Genomic DNA, 17,958 nt, shown 5'->3' on the forward strand with positions numbered 1-17,958 from the left:
GCGGCCCAGCCATCCACAGACTCATCTCGTCGTTTCCTACGCACCCATTTCGCACTCGCTTTTTCACCCACCCGCTTCTCACTCGCACCCACACTCCCCCTCCATGTCCCTACACCCTTCCCTCCTTTTTTTGAAACCCTTTTGAAAACAAACATTCGTAACACAACGGAAGTGTGTATATATATATAAGCATGCACATATATATGTACACATGGATACCTTAATTATTTTATTTTTTTTTTTTTTTATGGTTTTAAAAAATTTCCCTTATTACAATTTAAAAATTGAAACATACAAAAAAAACCTCGTGTAGTTTTTACAAATCATTCGGCAGCCGCATAACTGAGAAGCAAATACCAACGCGCGCTGATGAGATTGACTCGTGAAAATGGCGGGACTGAACGTGGTCCACTTTTTTGCGGCTCCGTGTGTACATAATAGTTCGCTCGAAGGGGCAGAAGAATGCACAGCAGTGTATGATGGTTGAGTCCTTCCCACACAGTGCTGCTGCTATTTTTTAATTCTTTTTTGGACCCCTTTTTATGCATTCCAACGGGGTTTCCCTCCTTGTGGATGCTGTCAAGAGCGTTACTGAGGCGAACCCACATTGCGTTCGTTATGGGCATGTTATTTGGGGCGGCAAAACGGCTTAATGGGTAACGCCCGGAAGAACCAATTCTTAAATTTTTTTTTATCATCGTGCTTAATCCAAGGATGGACAAAACCTTACTGTGCGAATGTTCCTCACTGCGGTCTACAAATTCGGGGGCAAATACACAAAAGAAAAATGGGACAATATAAAGTGTAAACGGAAAAGACCGCAAAACGGAAAAAAAAAAAAAAAAACTTTTTTGAGGGAGAGTTCACTTTTAAAGCCCATCCGGTGAACACATTTTTCCCACCCTTTGATGACCCCCAGAAGGGCATCTTTTTAAATTTGTTCTATGCAACAGTCGGTGTGCTCAATTTTTAAAAAAAAGGCATCATGATTTTTTTTGCGAAATAGGTTATTTTTATCCCCTAAATAGGGCAAAATTTCACCCACTGAATGAGAAAATCTTGATCTGTTTTTTTTTTTTTTGTCCCTTCTGAGAGAAAAAGGGGATAAAAAAAAAAGCAGACACAAGTCTCCCCCTCGGCAGCATTGTGAAACTTCTTCACTTCATCATAAACCTGTGCATGCAGGGAAAAAGCAGGGCTATTTGAACATTCCAGCTGGTCAAAGGGGGAAACATTCATCTGTCCGTTTGCTCCTTCCTTTTTTTTTTTTTTTTTTTTTGCTTGCTTATTTTTACACATTAAGCAGAACAGAAAAATGGCCTCACCGCTGTGAATGATTTTTCTTTCCGCAGATCATTTTGAAGGACGCCCTTTTGTTTACGTGCTTACGTTATGTAAAAAAAAAAAAAGACAACAGTTTGATTCACTCTCCTTTATGTTTTGTTAATTTTTTAATTTAACGTGTTAGCATTTTTTATTTTTCAAAGTTCACGCCGCACATGTTTCAGGCGCACGACAGCTGTGCACACACTTGTACTATGTATATATATACACACTTATTTACGTACTTATAGGGGCTCCTACACAATTGTGCTCATTTTCGTAAAGTTTAACCCCCCGGGCTCGCTCCCCCACGTATAAAGATACGCCTCGCGCAAATCGCCGCCCCGCCACTCGTCACTCCGCTGCCGATTCGCAGTCACCCCGGTCTGCAAGCTACCATGTCGAACCTCGCCCGCTACTTCTTCCTCCTGGTGCTCCTGGTGAGCCCGCCCGTTCGTGGCCGCGGCTACGTGTGCGACTTCTCCTCGTCCAAGTACAACCTGGACTTCGACGACTACTACGCAGATGTCACGTGCTACCACGAAATTGGCCAGGGAGACACCATCGGGGTGATCATCCCAAAGTACAGAGACGGGAGAGAAAACACCAACATATTAACCAAATGCTTTGAAGAAGTTTCCCTAAACAAGTCAGGAACTAAGCCAGTGTCCATATACCAAATATTTAGCAGCGACGAAATCCAAGTGTCAGCTTCGAACTCGCTATACAACACGGAATATCTCTCATCCATTTTAAAAATAAAAAATGCGCAAACGAATAGTTACATCCATTGTGTGTTCGAAAACAGAAATGAAAAAAACAAAGAAATCCACAAGGGGGTGGCAAAAATTGCAGTAAAAAATTACCCCATTCAAAATGAAAATTTAACCAACAAACATGTAGTGGATTTGTATAACCAACTCGATTTAAGCAAAGATAACTCGAATAACAAATACAGAGTCACAGCTGAACCGGGGCATATACTCTACATTCTGGGGAGCAAACTAGCCAATGGGAAAAGCATATACTTTGGAAAAAACTGCCCTCTCCATTTTGAATATATAGGAGATATATACAAACATGTGTTCCCAATCATCAACGAAGAAGAGGTGGTGTACGACTGCCCCATGTACTATGATGAGAAGGAAAAACAAATTTCTTTGGGAAACTTGATTGTCACTTTTGAAGCCAGACCCCCAAGTATAAAATCCATCAGCAAGGACATTTTGAAGAAGCATATAAAATACGACATTGAGAGAAAGCTGCATGCGATTCTAAGCGGCACAGATTATGCCTTGGCCAATATGGGCAGTATGGACAGAGTCGATAGCGCAGATAGCGACCACCATCGGTACATGGAACAGAGCATAGGAATAAACGAGACGCAGACCTCCAACCTTCAGTCGGTTAACCTTGACAGAGAGCACTGTAATAATGATAAGTGCATTGACCTGTTTGAAAATTCAAGTTGCTCTTCCCTTTGTGGAGGGGGGTACAGACTCCGCGATGGATATGATGTACGCTACGACATCCAGTCGGTCATTCCGTGTAACCATGGGGACTGTACTGCTGAAGATTCGGTTGAGCCCCTGGTCATCTTCGCCTGGACCTCCATTGTTTTCTTCTGCATCATGATCGCCATTTTGATCATCACCATTTACTCCCTGCTGCATGTTAGCAAGCAGAAGGTGGCCGACCCCTTCTACAACTACGACTCGAACATTAAGTCGTCCGACGTGTTGTGAGTTGGAAGCGGGAGGCGGTTAGGTGGGGAAAAACCACATCAGGGGGGGGTACCAACATGGAAGGGTGTATCAACATAGAAGGGGGACCCACCAACTGGGCACCAAATCTCACTTGCACGAAGCGGCCCCCCCAACACTGCCATTTTTTTTATACTACCTTTTTCACACTTTGAAAAAAAAAACATTTTTGTGCCCATTTTAGGTTTAGGGTTTACGTTGACGAAGCGGGCGCCCCTTCGTCGCGACCACTTTGTCTGCTTTGTTTTGCGTAGCTTCAATTCATTCGATTGATTCGCCTCAACTTCTTTTCATTTTTTTTTCTCACTTTCGCAACACTTTGAAAAACTCAACACATTTAAGAGGATGCACTGTATATACCTTATCGGGCATGCGGTAGGATGTCGTCAGGCGCGCTCGTGGCTGGTAGAGGCCTCTTAACCGATCAAACGCACACACACACGACGTATTGGGGTGGGTACTTATCGGCAAAAAGGCTTACGTGTGAATTTCGCGCGGAGGAATAGCCCCCACATTTGGCGAAGTGGGCATGTACGTTCGCATCTACGCATGGACCCAGCATCCAACACGTTTCCGCTGTGATCCCATTGCGAGGAAAGCCTTCCCTCTGCCTTTTTTTTTTTTTTTCCGAACTTACAGCGGTAACTGGCAAGAGCGCATAAAATGGCCAATTCCCGCATGTCGATGCCGTTCCTACAGAGAACTTCCGAGATGAATATTTTGCGCCCAATGTTTTTTCCCTTCCGACCATATGGCACACCTGCTGGGGGATTTGCCTTACCTAAGTGTTTTACAAATTGTGGGCCATTGTGTAGTGTAATATGCTGCTTTTTTTTTGTTCTTTTTTTTGTTTTTTTTTTCTCTTTTTTGGCGCAACAATTCTCACCAGTTCTGCACACCATCTCGCATACCCATGCCGCATAACAGCTGGCACCTCGAAACTGAAAAACACACAAATGAGGGGAACCTACCTGTGGATATTCTACTGCAGAACAAAGCACCTGCGGATTCAGGGCCCCTTCCCCTTTTTGAAGCTGCGTGCTGAACAGTTTGCAGACAATTTTGTGCGCAATTACGGTGACACGATTAACGGTGTAAAACATGAGCTAAAAAATATGTGTCGTTTGTGTAACATGTCCCTGAGGATGGTCCATGTGTCCCTCTGCGAAAGTGCGAACGGCGGGGGGGATGGCACTGCCGATGGGTGCGAGCGTACCTTTGAGAGCACCTTTGAGAGTACCTCTGATCATACCGTTGGGCGTACCTCTGAGCACAGCCCCGAACATCGCCTCAGTGACGGCGGCCATGGCGCCCCCGCGGAGAGCGACCAGCTAGAGCAAAACACACAACCCGAAAAGAACAGCCGTTCCAAATTAGCAACCCATCTAATTATTCACTACGTTAAAGAATATGTGAAATATATTGTCCACTCTTTACTTCATTTTTGTCTTCATTTATGTGACGCATTTTATCGCTCCCTTTCTGTGTTGCCAAATGGCTATTTAGAATTTCCAAAGCAGTTCGATTACTCTTCGTCCATTTCGGACAACCTCTTGAGCAGCTTTGTCACGATATATAAAATCTACAGACAAAGTAACTCTTCAGAATTTCGCTTTAAGTTAGATCAACTGGCATTCCTGGGTTCGGGATTCATTTACGACCAAAGGGGTACAGACATGTGCACAGCAAAGAAAAAAAAATAAAATAAAAATAAAAAAAAAAAAACATTTAGCATGTGTAAGTGGGGAGCATATCTACACTTACTGTTTGTTCAACGGGGGGAAATTTACCCCTCGAAAAAATGTGCACCATGGGACGAAGTTTCTTCAGCCCAGTATTGCCCCCACAATATTAACCGCTTAAAATGTATGCCCCTTTTCATGGCAATTCCCCTCACCCTGCCCATTTTTTTCTCTCCATTTTTCTTCGCGCGAAAAGGATACGTTCTGACGGCGGCGCATAACATAACGGTAAGGAGATGACGAGATAGCAGCGTGGCAACTCGGACACGTTGTTACGTTCCTACGTTGCTACGTCGCCACGTGGCAAAAAATGCACTCATAGCACTTGCATCCATTTCGCCCATTCAAAAAAAACTCCCGAAGAATACAGAGGGCACATTCGTTATCAAAAATGAAGACAACTTTTATGTGGCGACGGTGGCCGGTTTGCACAGGGGTAACCTTTTATACGTGGCACCCATGGAAGGAGAAACCAACCGCCGTTGGAAAAATTTCCTTTTATAAGCTGCCACACGGGTTGTTGCTGTGCCCATACGTGTACCTCCGCAAGCATACACACGCATATACACGCGCGCTTTTTTGCACACTTCTCTACGCCCCTCACCACCAAATGCCAGAATCAGATGTATGCGTCATGAAAATTAACTCGGAGGAGCAGTTTAGCCACATACCTCTAGGTAAGAGGCACACGCATAATGCGCGCAAAGGCCGTCTTTTCATTCGCGCACTTCATGTCTAATCCAATTTTAAACGCAGACCCCAGCAGGGAATTTTTGAAGCCGGGAGAACCAGTAATCACATACGGACAAATACAGGTACTCATACACGCATACTTGTGTGTTTCGTTTTTTTTTTTTTTTTTTGGTGGCTCCCCTATTATTTCGTTGCAGCCTGGACTGGGCTCCCACATCTGGGCTAAAAGGTGACTCCATTTTTCTTTCAAACATTTTTAGAATTTCGATAAAGAGACCTGCAGCGTCGGCGTCGTAAATCAACCAAGACAGACCTTTACCAAATTTGAAAGCTTTTGTGAAAAGGAGCAAACCTGTCTGTACCCCTTTATTCAAATAAGCAATCCGATTAATAAAGGTTAGCATTTCTGGGCACCGGGCCACACGCACGGAGCTGCAATCAGGGCGAATAAGCAGCTCCCCCAAGTGAACCACTCTCCCAAGTTAACCGCTTCCCCAAGAGAACCGCTCAACGCACCTCTAATTTTTAGGCATGTCCGGCTCGCCTCTAATCGACAAGCATGGAAATCTCGTAGGAATGATACAAAAAAAAATAGATAATTACGGGTATGCAGTGGAGAAGCGCGTCGCAGAATGAGCAAAAACGCAATGTTCCCTCTCACACTGCAATTCAATTTGGTGAAAAAAAAAAAAATAATAATTCATGGTATCCCCCTCACCGTTGTGCTTTTCCCATTTAACAAACAGGTTGGCCTTGCCCGTGAATATTTTAAAAAACGTCACAACCCATTTGCAAGAGGAAGGGACGTACAAGGAGCCATTTCTGGGTGCGTATTCGAAAAAAAAAAAAAAAAAACACATAAATGTGTGCCAAGGGGCACATATACATATATCTGCACACATGTACACAGCGCAACCCTTCGAGTGGACATCCAACCTCTACATTGCCACCCTAAACACCATCAGGAATCGTCTTGAGAGAAAAAGAGCAAAGTACCTCCGCAGATTATAAAAATTGCAAAAATGGTAATGCCAATCGCACACAAAATTTGCCTTCACAAAAATATATGTTTATCAGCCGAGTAACACCTATTTGCGTCTCTTTTTATGACAATTTTGAGAGGAAATTTCCCTCGCAATATGCCGGTCACCGTTGTGCAATAATTCACCCCCACCCGAATTCCCCTTTTTTGGAAGAACTAAAAATACAGGACGTTTTGGCTAACTCACCCGCGGACGTTGCCGGCATAGCAAAAGGAGATATCATGCTGACGATTAACAATAAGCGGATTAAAAACATTTGCGATGTTAGCAGGATAAGAAAAAGGGGAGAAAATAAAATAAACAATGCTGCGTTTGTGCCGATGTACATTTATGCGATTGCGCCTGTTTGGGGTATTTCACCCCTTTGAAAATTTGTACTGTTGAGGGGAGGGGAGGCAAGCTTTTTTTTTTTTTTTTTTTTTTTCAATTTATCCCTTCCCGTTATTTACCCCTTTTTAGGTGCACGAAATTTTGAACAGCACATCGGATGGTTACATCACAGTTGACATAATCCGCCATGGAAAAAGCAAAAAAATAAAAGTAAAAAAAAAAATGCAGTAAAAATGGAGTAAACGCAGGACACAAAAAAGTTTAACAACTGTGAATGGATGCGCGCTTCTTCCCATTTTGTGTACCTTCTTAAGACGTGTGTTCACCCTGCCTAGCTGAATCTTCTTCTGTTCATTTTTGCATTCACAGTTTGTTCCTCCGTTTACCAGTTTTCAAATTGGTGAAGGGGGGCATATGCTTTGTACGCGTGTATGTATATGTGTAGAAGTGCCAACCCGAAAGTGTAATTGTGGCACGAAATGTAGTACCAGTGAGCTGCGGCGTGCACACATAGATGGGTTGCACATGCGTATGCTACACCTGTGCACGTTTTGCGCTGCATGTTCGCTTTACCAATTTTTAGGTGAAAATGTGATGACCAGGAGTTTGCCCATTCGTTAGGTCGCTCAGTGTGCCTTTTGTGCCTCTTCCTTGCTATCCCCGCCCCGCCGCAAAAGCGCCTTCCCCGTATGATAAATGCGAAGCGTAGTTAAATCGCCCCTCTCCCTTTTTCTTTGGTTGTTCTTCGTTAATGTGACTCGTCTGTGTTGTTTCGTTCCCAAAAGGGATACCGCCAAACTTGTGACATCTTCAAATTTCCGCCTCTTTGAAGGTAGCCTTTTTTTGGGGGAAAACACATAAATGTATTTTCATCTGATGGGGTCGAACCCAACCATTTATATACCTATCTCTTACGTGTCCTTTTCTTACACCCCCCCGTTCTGCCACCCTTTTTAGACATTAAAAAGAAGGAAGACCTCGAATATAAGCCGTTCAAAAATATCAGCTTTAACAAGCTTAAGACCAATTTGAAAAACTTCCTTGTAATCAACAAAAAGTTTAACATTTCGGATGTCAAGCAGGTTTCCTTTTTAGGTGAAAAAAATAAGCAGTTTGAGTAGCAGCGGGCAGAAGAGAGCATACGCCAGCATGAGCGAGCACAAACGAGCGTACACTTGTGCACAGCCCGCGGTGACCACCTCTCTTTTGCGAGCATCACATGTATCTTCCCCCATTTTGGTCACCACCCGGGGGAGTATACTTTCCCGATTAAGAGGCAACGCTTAAAGATGTTTTTTTTTTTAAGTGCCCCTTCACAAATTCGCAGTGGAACACTTATTAAATAAGAGGCGCATTTTTTCTATGTTGCTATACATAAAGAACAGCCCACGTTTTATGCCTCTTCCCCATTCACCATCTTTTTTTTGCCTCAACTTATGTTTGCCTACAAAAAGTGGCGCTCCATCCCTTGCCCCTATCAGCTAAACTAACTGCCAACCTGTGTGTCTTTTTTTCCCCCCTTAGGAAAATTTCACAATTACGAGAAAATTGAAAATTACGGCGTAAACGAAATATGCATACTGGGCAGGAGCAACGTAGGGAAATCAACCTTCCTGAGGAACTTCATAAAATATCTTATCAACGTGAATGAGCATGCAACTGTGAAGGTTTCGAAGAACAGCGGGTGTACTAGGTCTATCAATTTATATGCTTTTGAAAATGGAAAGAAAAAGAAGCTGTTCATTTTGACGGACATGCCTGGCTTTGGCTATGCTGCAGGAATAGGCAAAAAGAAAATGGAGTTTTTGATGAAGAACCTGGAGGACTACATATTCCTGCGAAATCAAATATGCCTCTTTTTTGTTCTTATCGACATGAGCGTGGACATACAGAAGGTTGACGTGTCCATAGTGGACGCCATAAGGTATGTACGGTGTGTGCGAGTGGTGCGTTCCGTCCTTCGCCCGTCCCCTTCATATTTCACTCCCCACGTTACGATTTCTTCCCCCGCACAGAAAAACGAACGTACCCTTCAGAGTCATCTGCACAAAGAGCGACAAGTTCAGCGCGAGTGCTGAGGAACGCCTCCAAGCAATCAAAAATTTTTATCAGCTCGAAAAAATCCCCATACACATTTCGAAATTTTCGACGCACAATTAGTAAGCCTTAAAGCGGGCCGCGCTGCCGCTCTCGTGCACCGCGATTTGCATCATTTGTATCATTTGTATCAGTTGGGGTTTCCCGCGTTTGCGGCGTAGGGGCACCAAGTTGGTCACTGCGAACGGCCTATGAATAGCCGCCTAACGGCTTAACCGCTTAACCGCCTAACCGCTTAGGGGAGCCCGTTTGTGGAGCTTCCCATTTCCACACGTGCGTTTACACACCTTTCCCCTTTCCTTTCCAGCATAAACATTTTCAAAGAAATTCAGCACCACTGCAATTTGGACACCCCGTGAAGGCGACTGTTTACGGCTGCCTCGGCCCCGTCGACAACGCGAGTTTGGGTTGGAACAAAAATGGGGAGGGAAATTCCCTCCAGTGCAGATGAATGTATATAATATGTTGCGCGATTGGAGATTGCGCTACTGCGCGACTGCGAGATTGTCCGCTGGACCGCTAGCCCGCTGGCCGCTATCCCGCTCCCCACCGAGGGGCGGCGCCTCAGGTGAAGTAGTTCAGGCCGCCCTTGTACATGTCCAAGATGTTGAGCTGGTCCTCCGTGAAAACCAACTTGTATTTGTACTCCCACTCGTCCTTGTGGGTCCTCAAAAAGTTCTGAATGCATTTCTCAATCTCCTTCTTTATAATATGCACCTTGTTATTTGACATCCTGGCCACGCTGATCAAAATGTTCGGGAGCCACTGGGGCACATGATTTGGGAACGAATTGACAACACTAATGAGGGCGTAAATGGCGACCGTTTTTTTCTTCTCTATCATCTTGCTGGTATTACTCGTTTCTGGATTTTCCCTTTGTGGTGAAGAAGGTAATAATGTGCTTTTCTCATTCGCCACGGATAAGAAGTACTGGGAAATGCTCTGGACAGTCTGACTGTCGTAGAAACAAAGCACGGAGGATAAAATGTCTCGCGATAAGTTTTGAATCTCAATGTAATTGTCAACTAGCAAAGATATGAACACGTTCAGGAGGAAGGTGTTTTCCTTTCGGCTGTAAAAAAATATGCAATAGTATGCATGAAAGTAAAAGCAAAACTGCAACACGCAGTTGCGAATCTTCCAATTATTTTTGCTTAACAAGTGACTTAACTTTTTTATGAATAAATTTCCCATGTTGTCTTGCAGCAGTGAGTCGAAGCTGCTAAGTAGTTCTGCTGAGGCTATTTCGTAGCTACGGTTTGCGGCGCATGTGATGCACGTGTTGCCTTCGCTCGTCTTTCCAACCCCCTCCGTTTGGCTAATCTTTTCAAACTCGAACAGGTAAAGCGAGGGGCACATGAAACAGTTGATGGCCTTGTTGATAATCCCGTTGATAAAATTGTCGACCAGTTGGAAGGACAAAATGAACATCTTCAAAAATGGAATGCTCACATTATTCAGCACGTACATGCTTCTAATCGAAAAAATTGTGATGGTAATATACGCTAGGGTCTCCAGGGTGTAAATAAATTTGGACTGCTTCGATAGCGTCTCCTGACCCTGAAGGTACTCAATAACCTCACAGGCGCTTTTATACAAATATATTAAAATCCTAAGGTACATACATTTCAAGTGGGAATAATATCTATGGTCATGAAGTACGTAGAGTAGGTAGGCTAGGAGGTCCCCCACCACTTGCCTAACCGTTATGTTGCCATTATCAATCAATTTTAGGAACTCCATTAGGTGGTCATCCATCAGGTGGATGTTCTTGTGCATACTGTACATCAGCATAATGCTTAGCAGCTGCGTTTTCTTTTTAAAAATTAAATTCGATGTATCTTGAAAATTGAAACATAAGCAAAATTTGAACAGCTTTTCGTACTTGTCCAGATCCTTCTTCTTTATGTTAATAAAAAGGAGGTGAAAATAATACATCCATATGGCATACACATCCATATTTACAATCGCTATTTCTTTTTCTAGCAACGAAATGATGCTTTCCAAAATTGCGTCTGCCGCTTCCCTCCTTTTTAACTTTCTCAGGGAAAACAGCAAAGGGCAGACTAGCGAAATGAACGTGGATTTATACTCATTGTCGGCATGCGCGTCTTGTTGCAGTTCCTTCAAATTGTGGATAACCCTCTGGAAAAAGCTAAAATGGGGGCGTACATCCGCTTCACTTCTATTTGTTTGTTCATCACCCAGTTGGGGTACATCCCCTGGTGGGGCTTCTCCTCCCCCCTCGTCCTGCTTCTTCACCTGGTTGTGCGGCTCCACTGTGTGCACCACTCCGGGTGTGGGTTCCCCCCCCTCAGACTCATCATACCCATTCTGGAGATTAACCAGAAATTTGAAAAACTCATGGTAGTAGAAAAAATCCTTCACGTGTGTCTCGCTAATGTGCGCAAAGCCTTTGAAAGATTTTTGTATCTTCGATAAGTTCACAATGATGGCATTAATGCTGTTGCTCTTTTTCTTGCTCTTCAAATTTTTGTATATGCATACCTCCACAAAATTGTTATACACATCTGCGCACCTGAACACGTTCATTACGTGGGCAGGCACGATACCCCTATCAACATTTCTGTTGAAGTATTTTAAAAACTTAATAAATCCGTAATAGGCTAGGTTATACACATGCACGTTTTTTTTTATGATCAAATTTTCTAGCAGGTAGCTAAAATAGAATTCGCCGTGGTTGAGAATTACAAAGTTTTCGTAGCAGATGAGGAAAGCCAAAATGACGATTTGCGCGTAGACGTTATTCTTCTTTGCGCTCTCCGCCTTTAGAAATAAAAATAATCCGTTCAGGGTTTTTTTTTTTTTTTTTTCCTCGCTTACGGAGCTGGCCTCCCGATTTTTTATAAATCTGCTGTTAATGATGGCATACACTAGCTTCATGCACCTCAGGGTTATTTCATCCTTCTGCATTTCCAGTCTCAATATGTTTAGGATAATTTTGATGTACTTCTTCAGCAGGTGCACGTCCGTGCTGATCTTCTTTATCAGCCCCGAGTTGCTCGTTATGTTTATCAGAATTCCGTTGAAGCAGCTGATGCACTTGTTCTCGAAGTAGTCGTGGTTGTTCAGCTCCCCCAGGCTCTTCAGGCTGCTCAGCTTGCTCAGGCTCCCGCTCTCCGCGGGGCCGTTCGGGGCGGCGCTCGAAAGGGCATTCGTCGGGTCGTTCACGGAGCCATTAGTGGGGTCATTTGTGGTCCCATTAGTGTCATCATTTGTAACCCCATTTGTAACCTCATTTGCAGCCCCATTTGTAACCCCATTTGTAACTCCATTTGAAACCCCATTTGTAACCCCGCTCATACCGCTCATCCCGCCGCTTGCCGCGTGCCGCCCCTTCAGGCGCTCGCTGCGGACCAAGACGTACAGCTTGATGTAATTCTTCAGATAAAAGGAGCATATTTTGAGAAAGGGAATTTTGATAATTTTAAAAGTGGGCAAAACAAGCTTCATGGTGCTCTGCGCATACGACCGGACTTGCGAGTAAACGGACAAGTTGGTGAAAAATAAAATATTGCACAGCTGTTCGCGGTAGCCCTTAAAGCAGTAGTTCTTCTTCCTTTGCTTCAGCCTTTCATTGTACAGAGAGAACACATTATTAACGTACTGACTCTTAATGATATCATAATTGTAGCTGTAGGGGTACATATTATAGGTGAAGGAGAGGACGCTGTTAATATATTCATTATACATAGTCGTGTTGGCACTTTCGTTGCATTTTAAAAGTAGAAAGTGTATGCACTTGATAATTTTCCTCTGCATCTTGGCATCCGCTTTGATGGTTTTCTCCCTATTATTAATAATATTTGTGAAAAACTCCTCTTTTAATTTTTTCAACTCATTCTTATCCACCAAGATTTGCTTCGCGTTTGCATCGTTAACGCTGTTTTCGCTGTTCACCGAGCTGAAGGAGGACTTGTGCTCCAGCCTATCATCGTTAGGGTTGTACCTAGCATAGATGGCCATGCTCAAAATTTGCTTGGGTATCTTCAAAACGTGCAGAGACAAAGTTACGACCATTTCGCACATGTACACGTAGAGGTAGAAGGACAGCTTAGTATTCACCACGTGGCACTTCGCCAGGAGGGTATTATAATTGTACCTTTCATCTGGGTATAAACAACTAATAGGTTTAACGATGCATTTAATTATTTTGTAAATTCTGGAGATCACATTGGAATGGTTTAGGGGGAATTTCCAATCGATTTTTTTTTCCCTTAATTTTCTCTTCTCCACGTATTTTACCAAGTTGGGGGTTGTCACTGGGACATCACACTGGATCATCAGGTCGAGCACATAGTCTAGCAGAAAGTACGTGAATTTCTTCCCCACTTTTACATTTTCCTTTGATGGGGTTTTCCATTTGACGAGTTCATCCGCGTTGAACACTCGTCCTTTGGGGAATCCCCCATGGGGGCACTCTCCCTTAGATGGTGCTTCTTCCTCAGCATTGAAAGTGGTGTGCACCTCTTGTGTCTCTTCAGACGTCTTATGGGGTGCCTCTTCCCCCTCCTTTTTCGTATTGTTTAGAATGTACCAAGGGATGCCCCACCCGCCCAAAGTGCGAACCTTCTCTTGGGGACTCATATTTTCTTCAATCTTAAAACACGAGTACTCCTTCACCGATAGGGAAAAATTGATCTCCAAAAATCTATACATAATTTTGCAAATGTACTTAAAGGCAACATTGTTATCTTCAACGATGTATATTTCGATTAATTTGTAAATATCCTCCAAATTGATGTATTCATTTTTGGCCCTCCTGATTAGGTTTGACAAAAACTGTAGGTAGCACTTCACCGTGTCGTCATTGGCGTATTCGTTTTTGGAGTAGGCGAAGTATTCCTCCTCTTGCTGTGCGAGGGGCGCTCCATCGGACGCCTCCACCGTAGGTACTGCTCTCTTTTTCTTCCTCTTCGTGATGAGCTTCCTATAAAACGCGTTAAAAAGCGTGTCGTACACTTTTTTGTTATTTACCAGACCGAAGGCGAGCGGAATGATGGACAGTGACTTGGCGTTTTCCTGCTCAATGTTGTTCAGAAATTTTTGACATAACTCATACACAATGTCGTGATCTAAATGGATGAAGAGAGAAATGAGTGTGGTCTTCAATCCGGTGTAAATATCGTTGCCCACTTTGGTTTCTTTCTTTTCCCCATTCAGTTTTTTTGTATCTTTGCTTTTTTCATTTTTTGTAAATTTTATAAAGTACAAAATTTTTTCAAAAAATTCATGCACCCAATAGCAAAGGTAGTCCACAAGTTCTTTCCTCTCTTTCATAACTTCCTCAATCTGCTCATCGTTTAGGAAGTACAGAGTGTACACCTGGCTGCCTTCCATGTGCATAAATTTTTTGTACTCTCTCACGGCAATCTGCAAGTCGGCCCCGCTTCCTACTCCCACATTGTCAATTTTGACGATGCAAATGTAGGAAAATAAAATGCTCAGGAAGGAGAAGATGGTGAAACTTTTATACACATCGCAGATATCAATGCCCATGCTCATAACGGAGAGCAGGTCTTTCAAATGCCCCGCCTTATACCTAATCAGCAGCGGTAATATTAGGCACAGGGACAAAAGGCAGTTACATATTTGGGTTGAGATATTCACATTGATGAGGCATTCTAACATTTTCTTTACGAAAATGTCCAGGCAGTTCATGTCCACCACGCATATGTGCTTTAGGATATTTTCGAAGAGGCTGACTCCCTTGTTGCTCTTGGGGAACATCCCCTGCACTGCCAGCTGCGTGAACTTTTCGATAACGAACTTTTTGTCCTCCTCGGAAATGAAGTAGTTCGCCACGTAGTCGTCCGTTTGGCCATGCAGATTGGGGGGGGGGCTCACCATGGAGGGCCCCTCCGTTTATATTCCCACCACTTCCGGCCCTGCCGCGAATTCCCACCCGCTTCAGGTACAAACTCTCCCTCTTCAACTTCCTAATGAAGCAAAACAGAAAGGTGTTTATAAACAGGTTGATGTTCCCCAGGTGCTTCCCCACGCTGGAGGGATGAATATGCGGCATGAACAGACACGTGATGACGTTAAAGAATTCGTGCGTGTCCAGATCGTGGAAGAGGGAAGATATGCTTCTTCTATTTTGTGTTGTTCCGTCGTCTTCTTCGCCTTCGCCACGAACTGTCACCTCATCGAAGGTGCCTATGTTAAAATTTTCGTCATTCAAGAGGGAGAGAAACCCCTGCAGTAACTGCTTCTCCCTCACCTTTGCCTCCACCTCCTTTTGCTTGACTTCCTCGGGAGTGTTCCCCCCGGCTGCCCTCCCCTTCCGATACATCCTATTCAGCAGAAAAACGAACGTCTTCGAAACCGTTTTCACCACACTGTCATCGTCATTAATGAGCAAATTGTAATCATCCGGAATGTACTTTTTGGCGGAACTTAACTGAACATTGCAAGGTAATTTTATATAATACAGGAACAAGAAAAAGAGGAGTCTCACTATCTCCTTCATTTGCCTCTCCAGACTGATGTTATACATATAGGCATATTTTAACCCTTTGTAGATAATCCTGACGAAGGCATAATTGATGCTGTGCCAGTTGTACCGCTTTAACTTCCTATACAGAAGGAGAGCCTTCTCGTGCTTTATTAACTTAAAGCATAGATCATCTGAGCCCAGCTGACTTAGCATTACAAAGTTTAAAAACACCGTGTTGTACCTTGTGCAAATTTCTAGCCTCTCAATGGGGTGTGCGGCTAGGTCTACATGTTGTAGGGTCGACTCGTCCGCCATTCCGGTGAACCCGTTTGACTCTGCCCCTTCTTTGTGCTTCTTATAATTGTCGTCCAGTACCACTCCGTTGTTGGCTCGTCTGTTCAGTTCGAGGTTAATGGCAAAGGTGGGGTGGTCCCCCCTATGGACGAAGTTACCATCATGGGTGCCATCCGCGGGAGCGTTGTGAGCCGCTTCCTGGGCGCATCCCAGAAGGCAGTCGGCCCTCATATCCACGTACTCCTCATATTTGCAGGAAAACAAATTATTTAAGGAAAAATCAAAGAGCAAATTATGCACATCAATGTTGTAATAGCAGAAGGGCCTCAACATTGCCAAAAGGTTTATAACAGACGTGATGAAATTCTTATAAGCGTTGTGACTATACTCATCCTGCTTCCTCGAATTGTTGCTCAGATAATCATAAAATAAGCTAAACAGGTACCTATAATCAATAATATTAAATATGCACTTTTGAATATACAGGCGAAAGCTTTCATCCTTCCCGTTAATTAAAACCTCTTCGTTAAAAAAGGAGCTGCTGTTTTCTTCCCCCCTTTCGAAAATTCCATTAACAGATAGGTAGTACCTATCTCCAGACATGTGTGGCTTGTTTTCATTTATGGTGGTACTGTCCACATCGCTTCGATCCTCATGTAGGTACTTATACTCATCGTAGTAGTGGTCACTAATTCCTTCATAAGAATTGTTCGTCACGTCAGAGGCGTCCCCCTCATCATGCGAAGTGCCACCCACATCGTGCGAAGTGCCACCCACATCTTCCGCTTGCACAGGAGTCGACTCTCCATCTTTACAAATGAGTTCCCTATCATATTCAAAAAAGTAGTCGTCCAAAATGTGGCTCTTAATATTGTCTAGTATCCCAGAAATGCTCTGGCAAATGTAGGACTTCAAATTGGGGCTTATATTCTTATTGTGCAGGGAAAACCACAAATATTTGATCATAAAAATGTAAAAGTGAAAGGACTTGTGCTTCGTCGTATTGATAGTCTCATACAGGTTGTACAGCTTGATCACCAACGTCACATTGTATGAGTTGTTTTTTTTTAGCGAAACTATTTTTCTTATTTCGCCTAAGATTTCGTATTTTTCCTTCTTCACATTTTCCTTGATTTTTTTCGGCAGGAAGTTGCTGTAATCGTTTAGCTCCCTGAATGTGTTCAGCATCATCCTTGGTGTTTGAAGCTTCCACGTTTAACGCTGTTAATGTGTTTTGGGTATTTAGTACTTATGTTGTGCCTCTAAAAATGGGGCCTTCCCCTTCCTTCTCACGAAGGTGTGCACTCACGTTGGGGCGTTTGTGTGTGTCGGCACTATCTCCGACTTCTTGGCCAGAAAAAGAGCGCCCCCTCCTGCGAGAGCGGCTGTGCATGTAGAGGTGTACGCCTACTGTTGTTTCGAATCGTTCTGGTACCATCGAAGGGGCGCAAAACGGGACACCCCGGTGTGGCGCCTTTTGAGCGGCACTCACGGGTAGCAGTGGCGAATAGCAGTCGAGAATAGCGGTTGCAAATAGCAGTGGTGAATAGCAGTTGGTGCCTATCCGTAGCAACCGGCTCGCTATTTCGCACTCTCCGTAGGGCGGCACCTCCGCTGTAGTGAGCCTACACAGGGATGCCAGAAAAAATAATCCTTCGCTTCCGCCAACCGTGGGATTTCTGCCCCCTTGGAAGGACTCAGGAAAAATAAAAAAGGGACCTGCTCCCTGGTAACATTTCTTACACGTACGGCATACGGATATATTCTTCCTCCCCTTTCTCCTGCACAAACTTTTCTCGCCAGATCTGCTATATTCTGTGCTTGCGATTTCTGCAATGAGGCGAACGAGCGTGGCACATAAATGGTGTCATATGCCAAATGGCGCATGTGTGTGTGCGTTTTGCTGGCCAGCTGCGTAACAACGTTTAAACATGTGCATGAGCGGTCGTATGCATGAGCGGTCGTGTGCATGAGCGGTCGTGTGCATGAGCGGTCGTATGCAAGAGCAGCCGTATGCGTAAGCTATGTGCGTGCTTTTATACGTGTTTCCATCGCATGTACTCATGTACTCACGCTTGTGCCTTTTTTTTTTTTTTATTACCCTTTTTTTTGAGCTTAAATGGGGAGTTCTTGCCTCCTCCTTTTATTGCATTATCATGTTCGGATATGATCCCTCTGACTAAAATATTTATGTATTTGTTTTTTTTTCCCCC

At 43.8% G+C, this 17,958-nt stretch overlaps 3 protein-coding genes across 3 annotated transcripts, besides 3 other annotated features; 2 read left to right on the plus strand and 1 right to left on the minus strand.

The window, feature by feature from the left end:
• Positions 1-1,721: 1,721 nt before the first annotated feature.
• PVX_123155 (hypothetical protein, conserved) lies at positions 1,722-3,376 on the plus strand (the record flags this gene model as incomplete). The annotated part of the gene is made up of 1 exon (XM_001617144.1): positions 1,722-3,376. The coding sequence occupies one exon, from the start codon at positions 1,722-1,724 to the stop codon at positions 3,066-3,068; it is 1,347 nt and encodes a 448-aa protein (XP_001617194.1). The 3' UTR covers positions 3,069-3,376.
• Positions 1,792-1,811: a microsatellite.
• Positions 3,377-3,957: 581 nt separating the features above from the next.
• PVX_123160 (hypothetical protein, conserved) lies at positions 3,958-9,054 on the plus strand (the record flags this gene model as incomplete). Its single annotated transcript, XM_001617145.1, has 14 exons — positions 3,958-4,754; positions 5,025-5,056; positions 5,192-5,264; positions 5,446-5,505; positions 5,585-5,643; positions 5,782-5,917; positions 6,051-6,126; positions 6,268-6,347; positions 6,487-6,546; positions 6,718-6,827; positions 7,024-7,054; positions 7,852-7,989; positions 8,419-8,818; positions 8,910-9,054. The coding sequence occupies exons 1-14, from the start codon at positions 4,043-4,045 to the stop codon at positions 9,052-9,054; spliced, it is 2,112 nt and encodes a 703-aa protein (XP_001617195.1). The 5' UTR covers positions 3,958-4,042.
• Positions 6,897-7,013: a microsatellite.
• Positions 8,745-8,799: a microsatellite.
• A 501-nt stretch (positions 9,055-9,555) lies between the features above and the next one.
• On the minus strand, positions 9,556-16,936 carry PVX_123165 (hypothetical protein, conserved; the record flags this gene model as incomplete). The annotated part of the gene is made up of 3 exons (XM_001617146.1): positions 9,556-14,793; positions 14,918-15,840; positions 15,904-16,936. 3 exons carry the CDS (start codon positions 16,934-16,936, stop codon positions 9,556-9,558), a joined length of 7,194 nt encoding a protein of 2,397 aa, XP_001617196.1.
• Positions 16,937-17,958: the final 1,022 nt, after the last annotated feature.

Source organism: Plasmodium vivax, chromosome 14, assembly GCF_000002415.2.
Source record: "Plasmodium vivax chromosome 14, whole genome shotgun sequence".
NCBI lineage: Eukaryota > Apicomplexa > Aconoidasida > Haemosporida > Plasmodiidae > Plasmodium > Plasmodium vivax.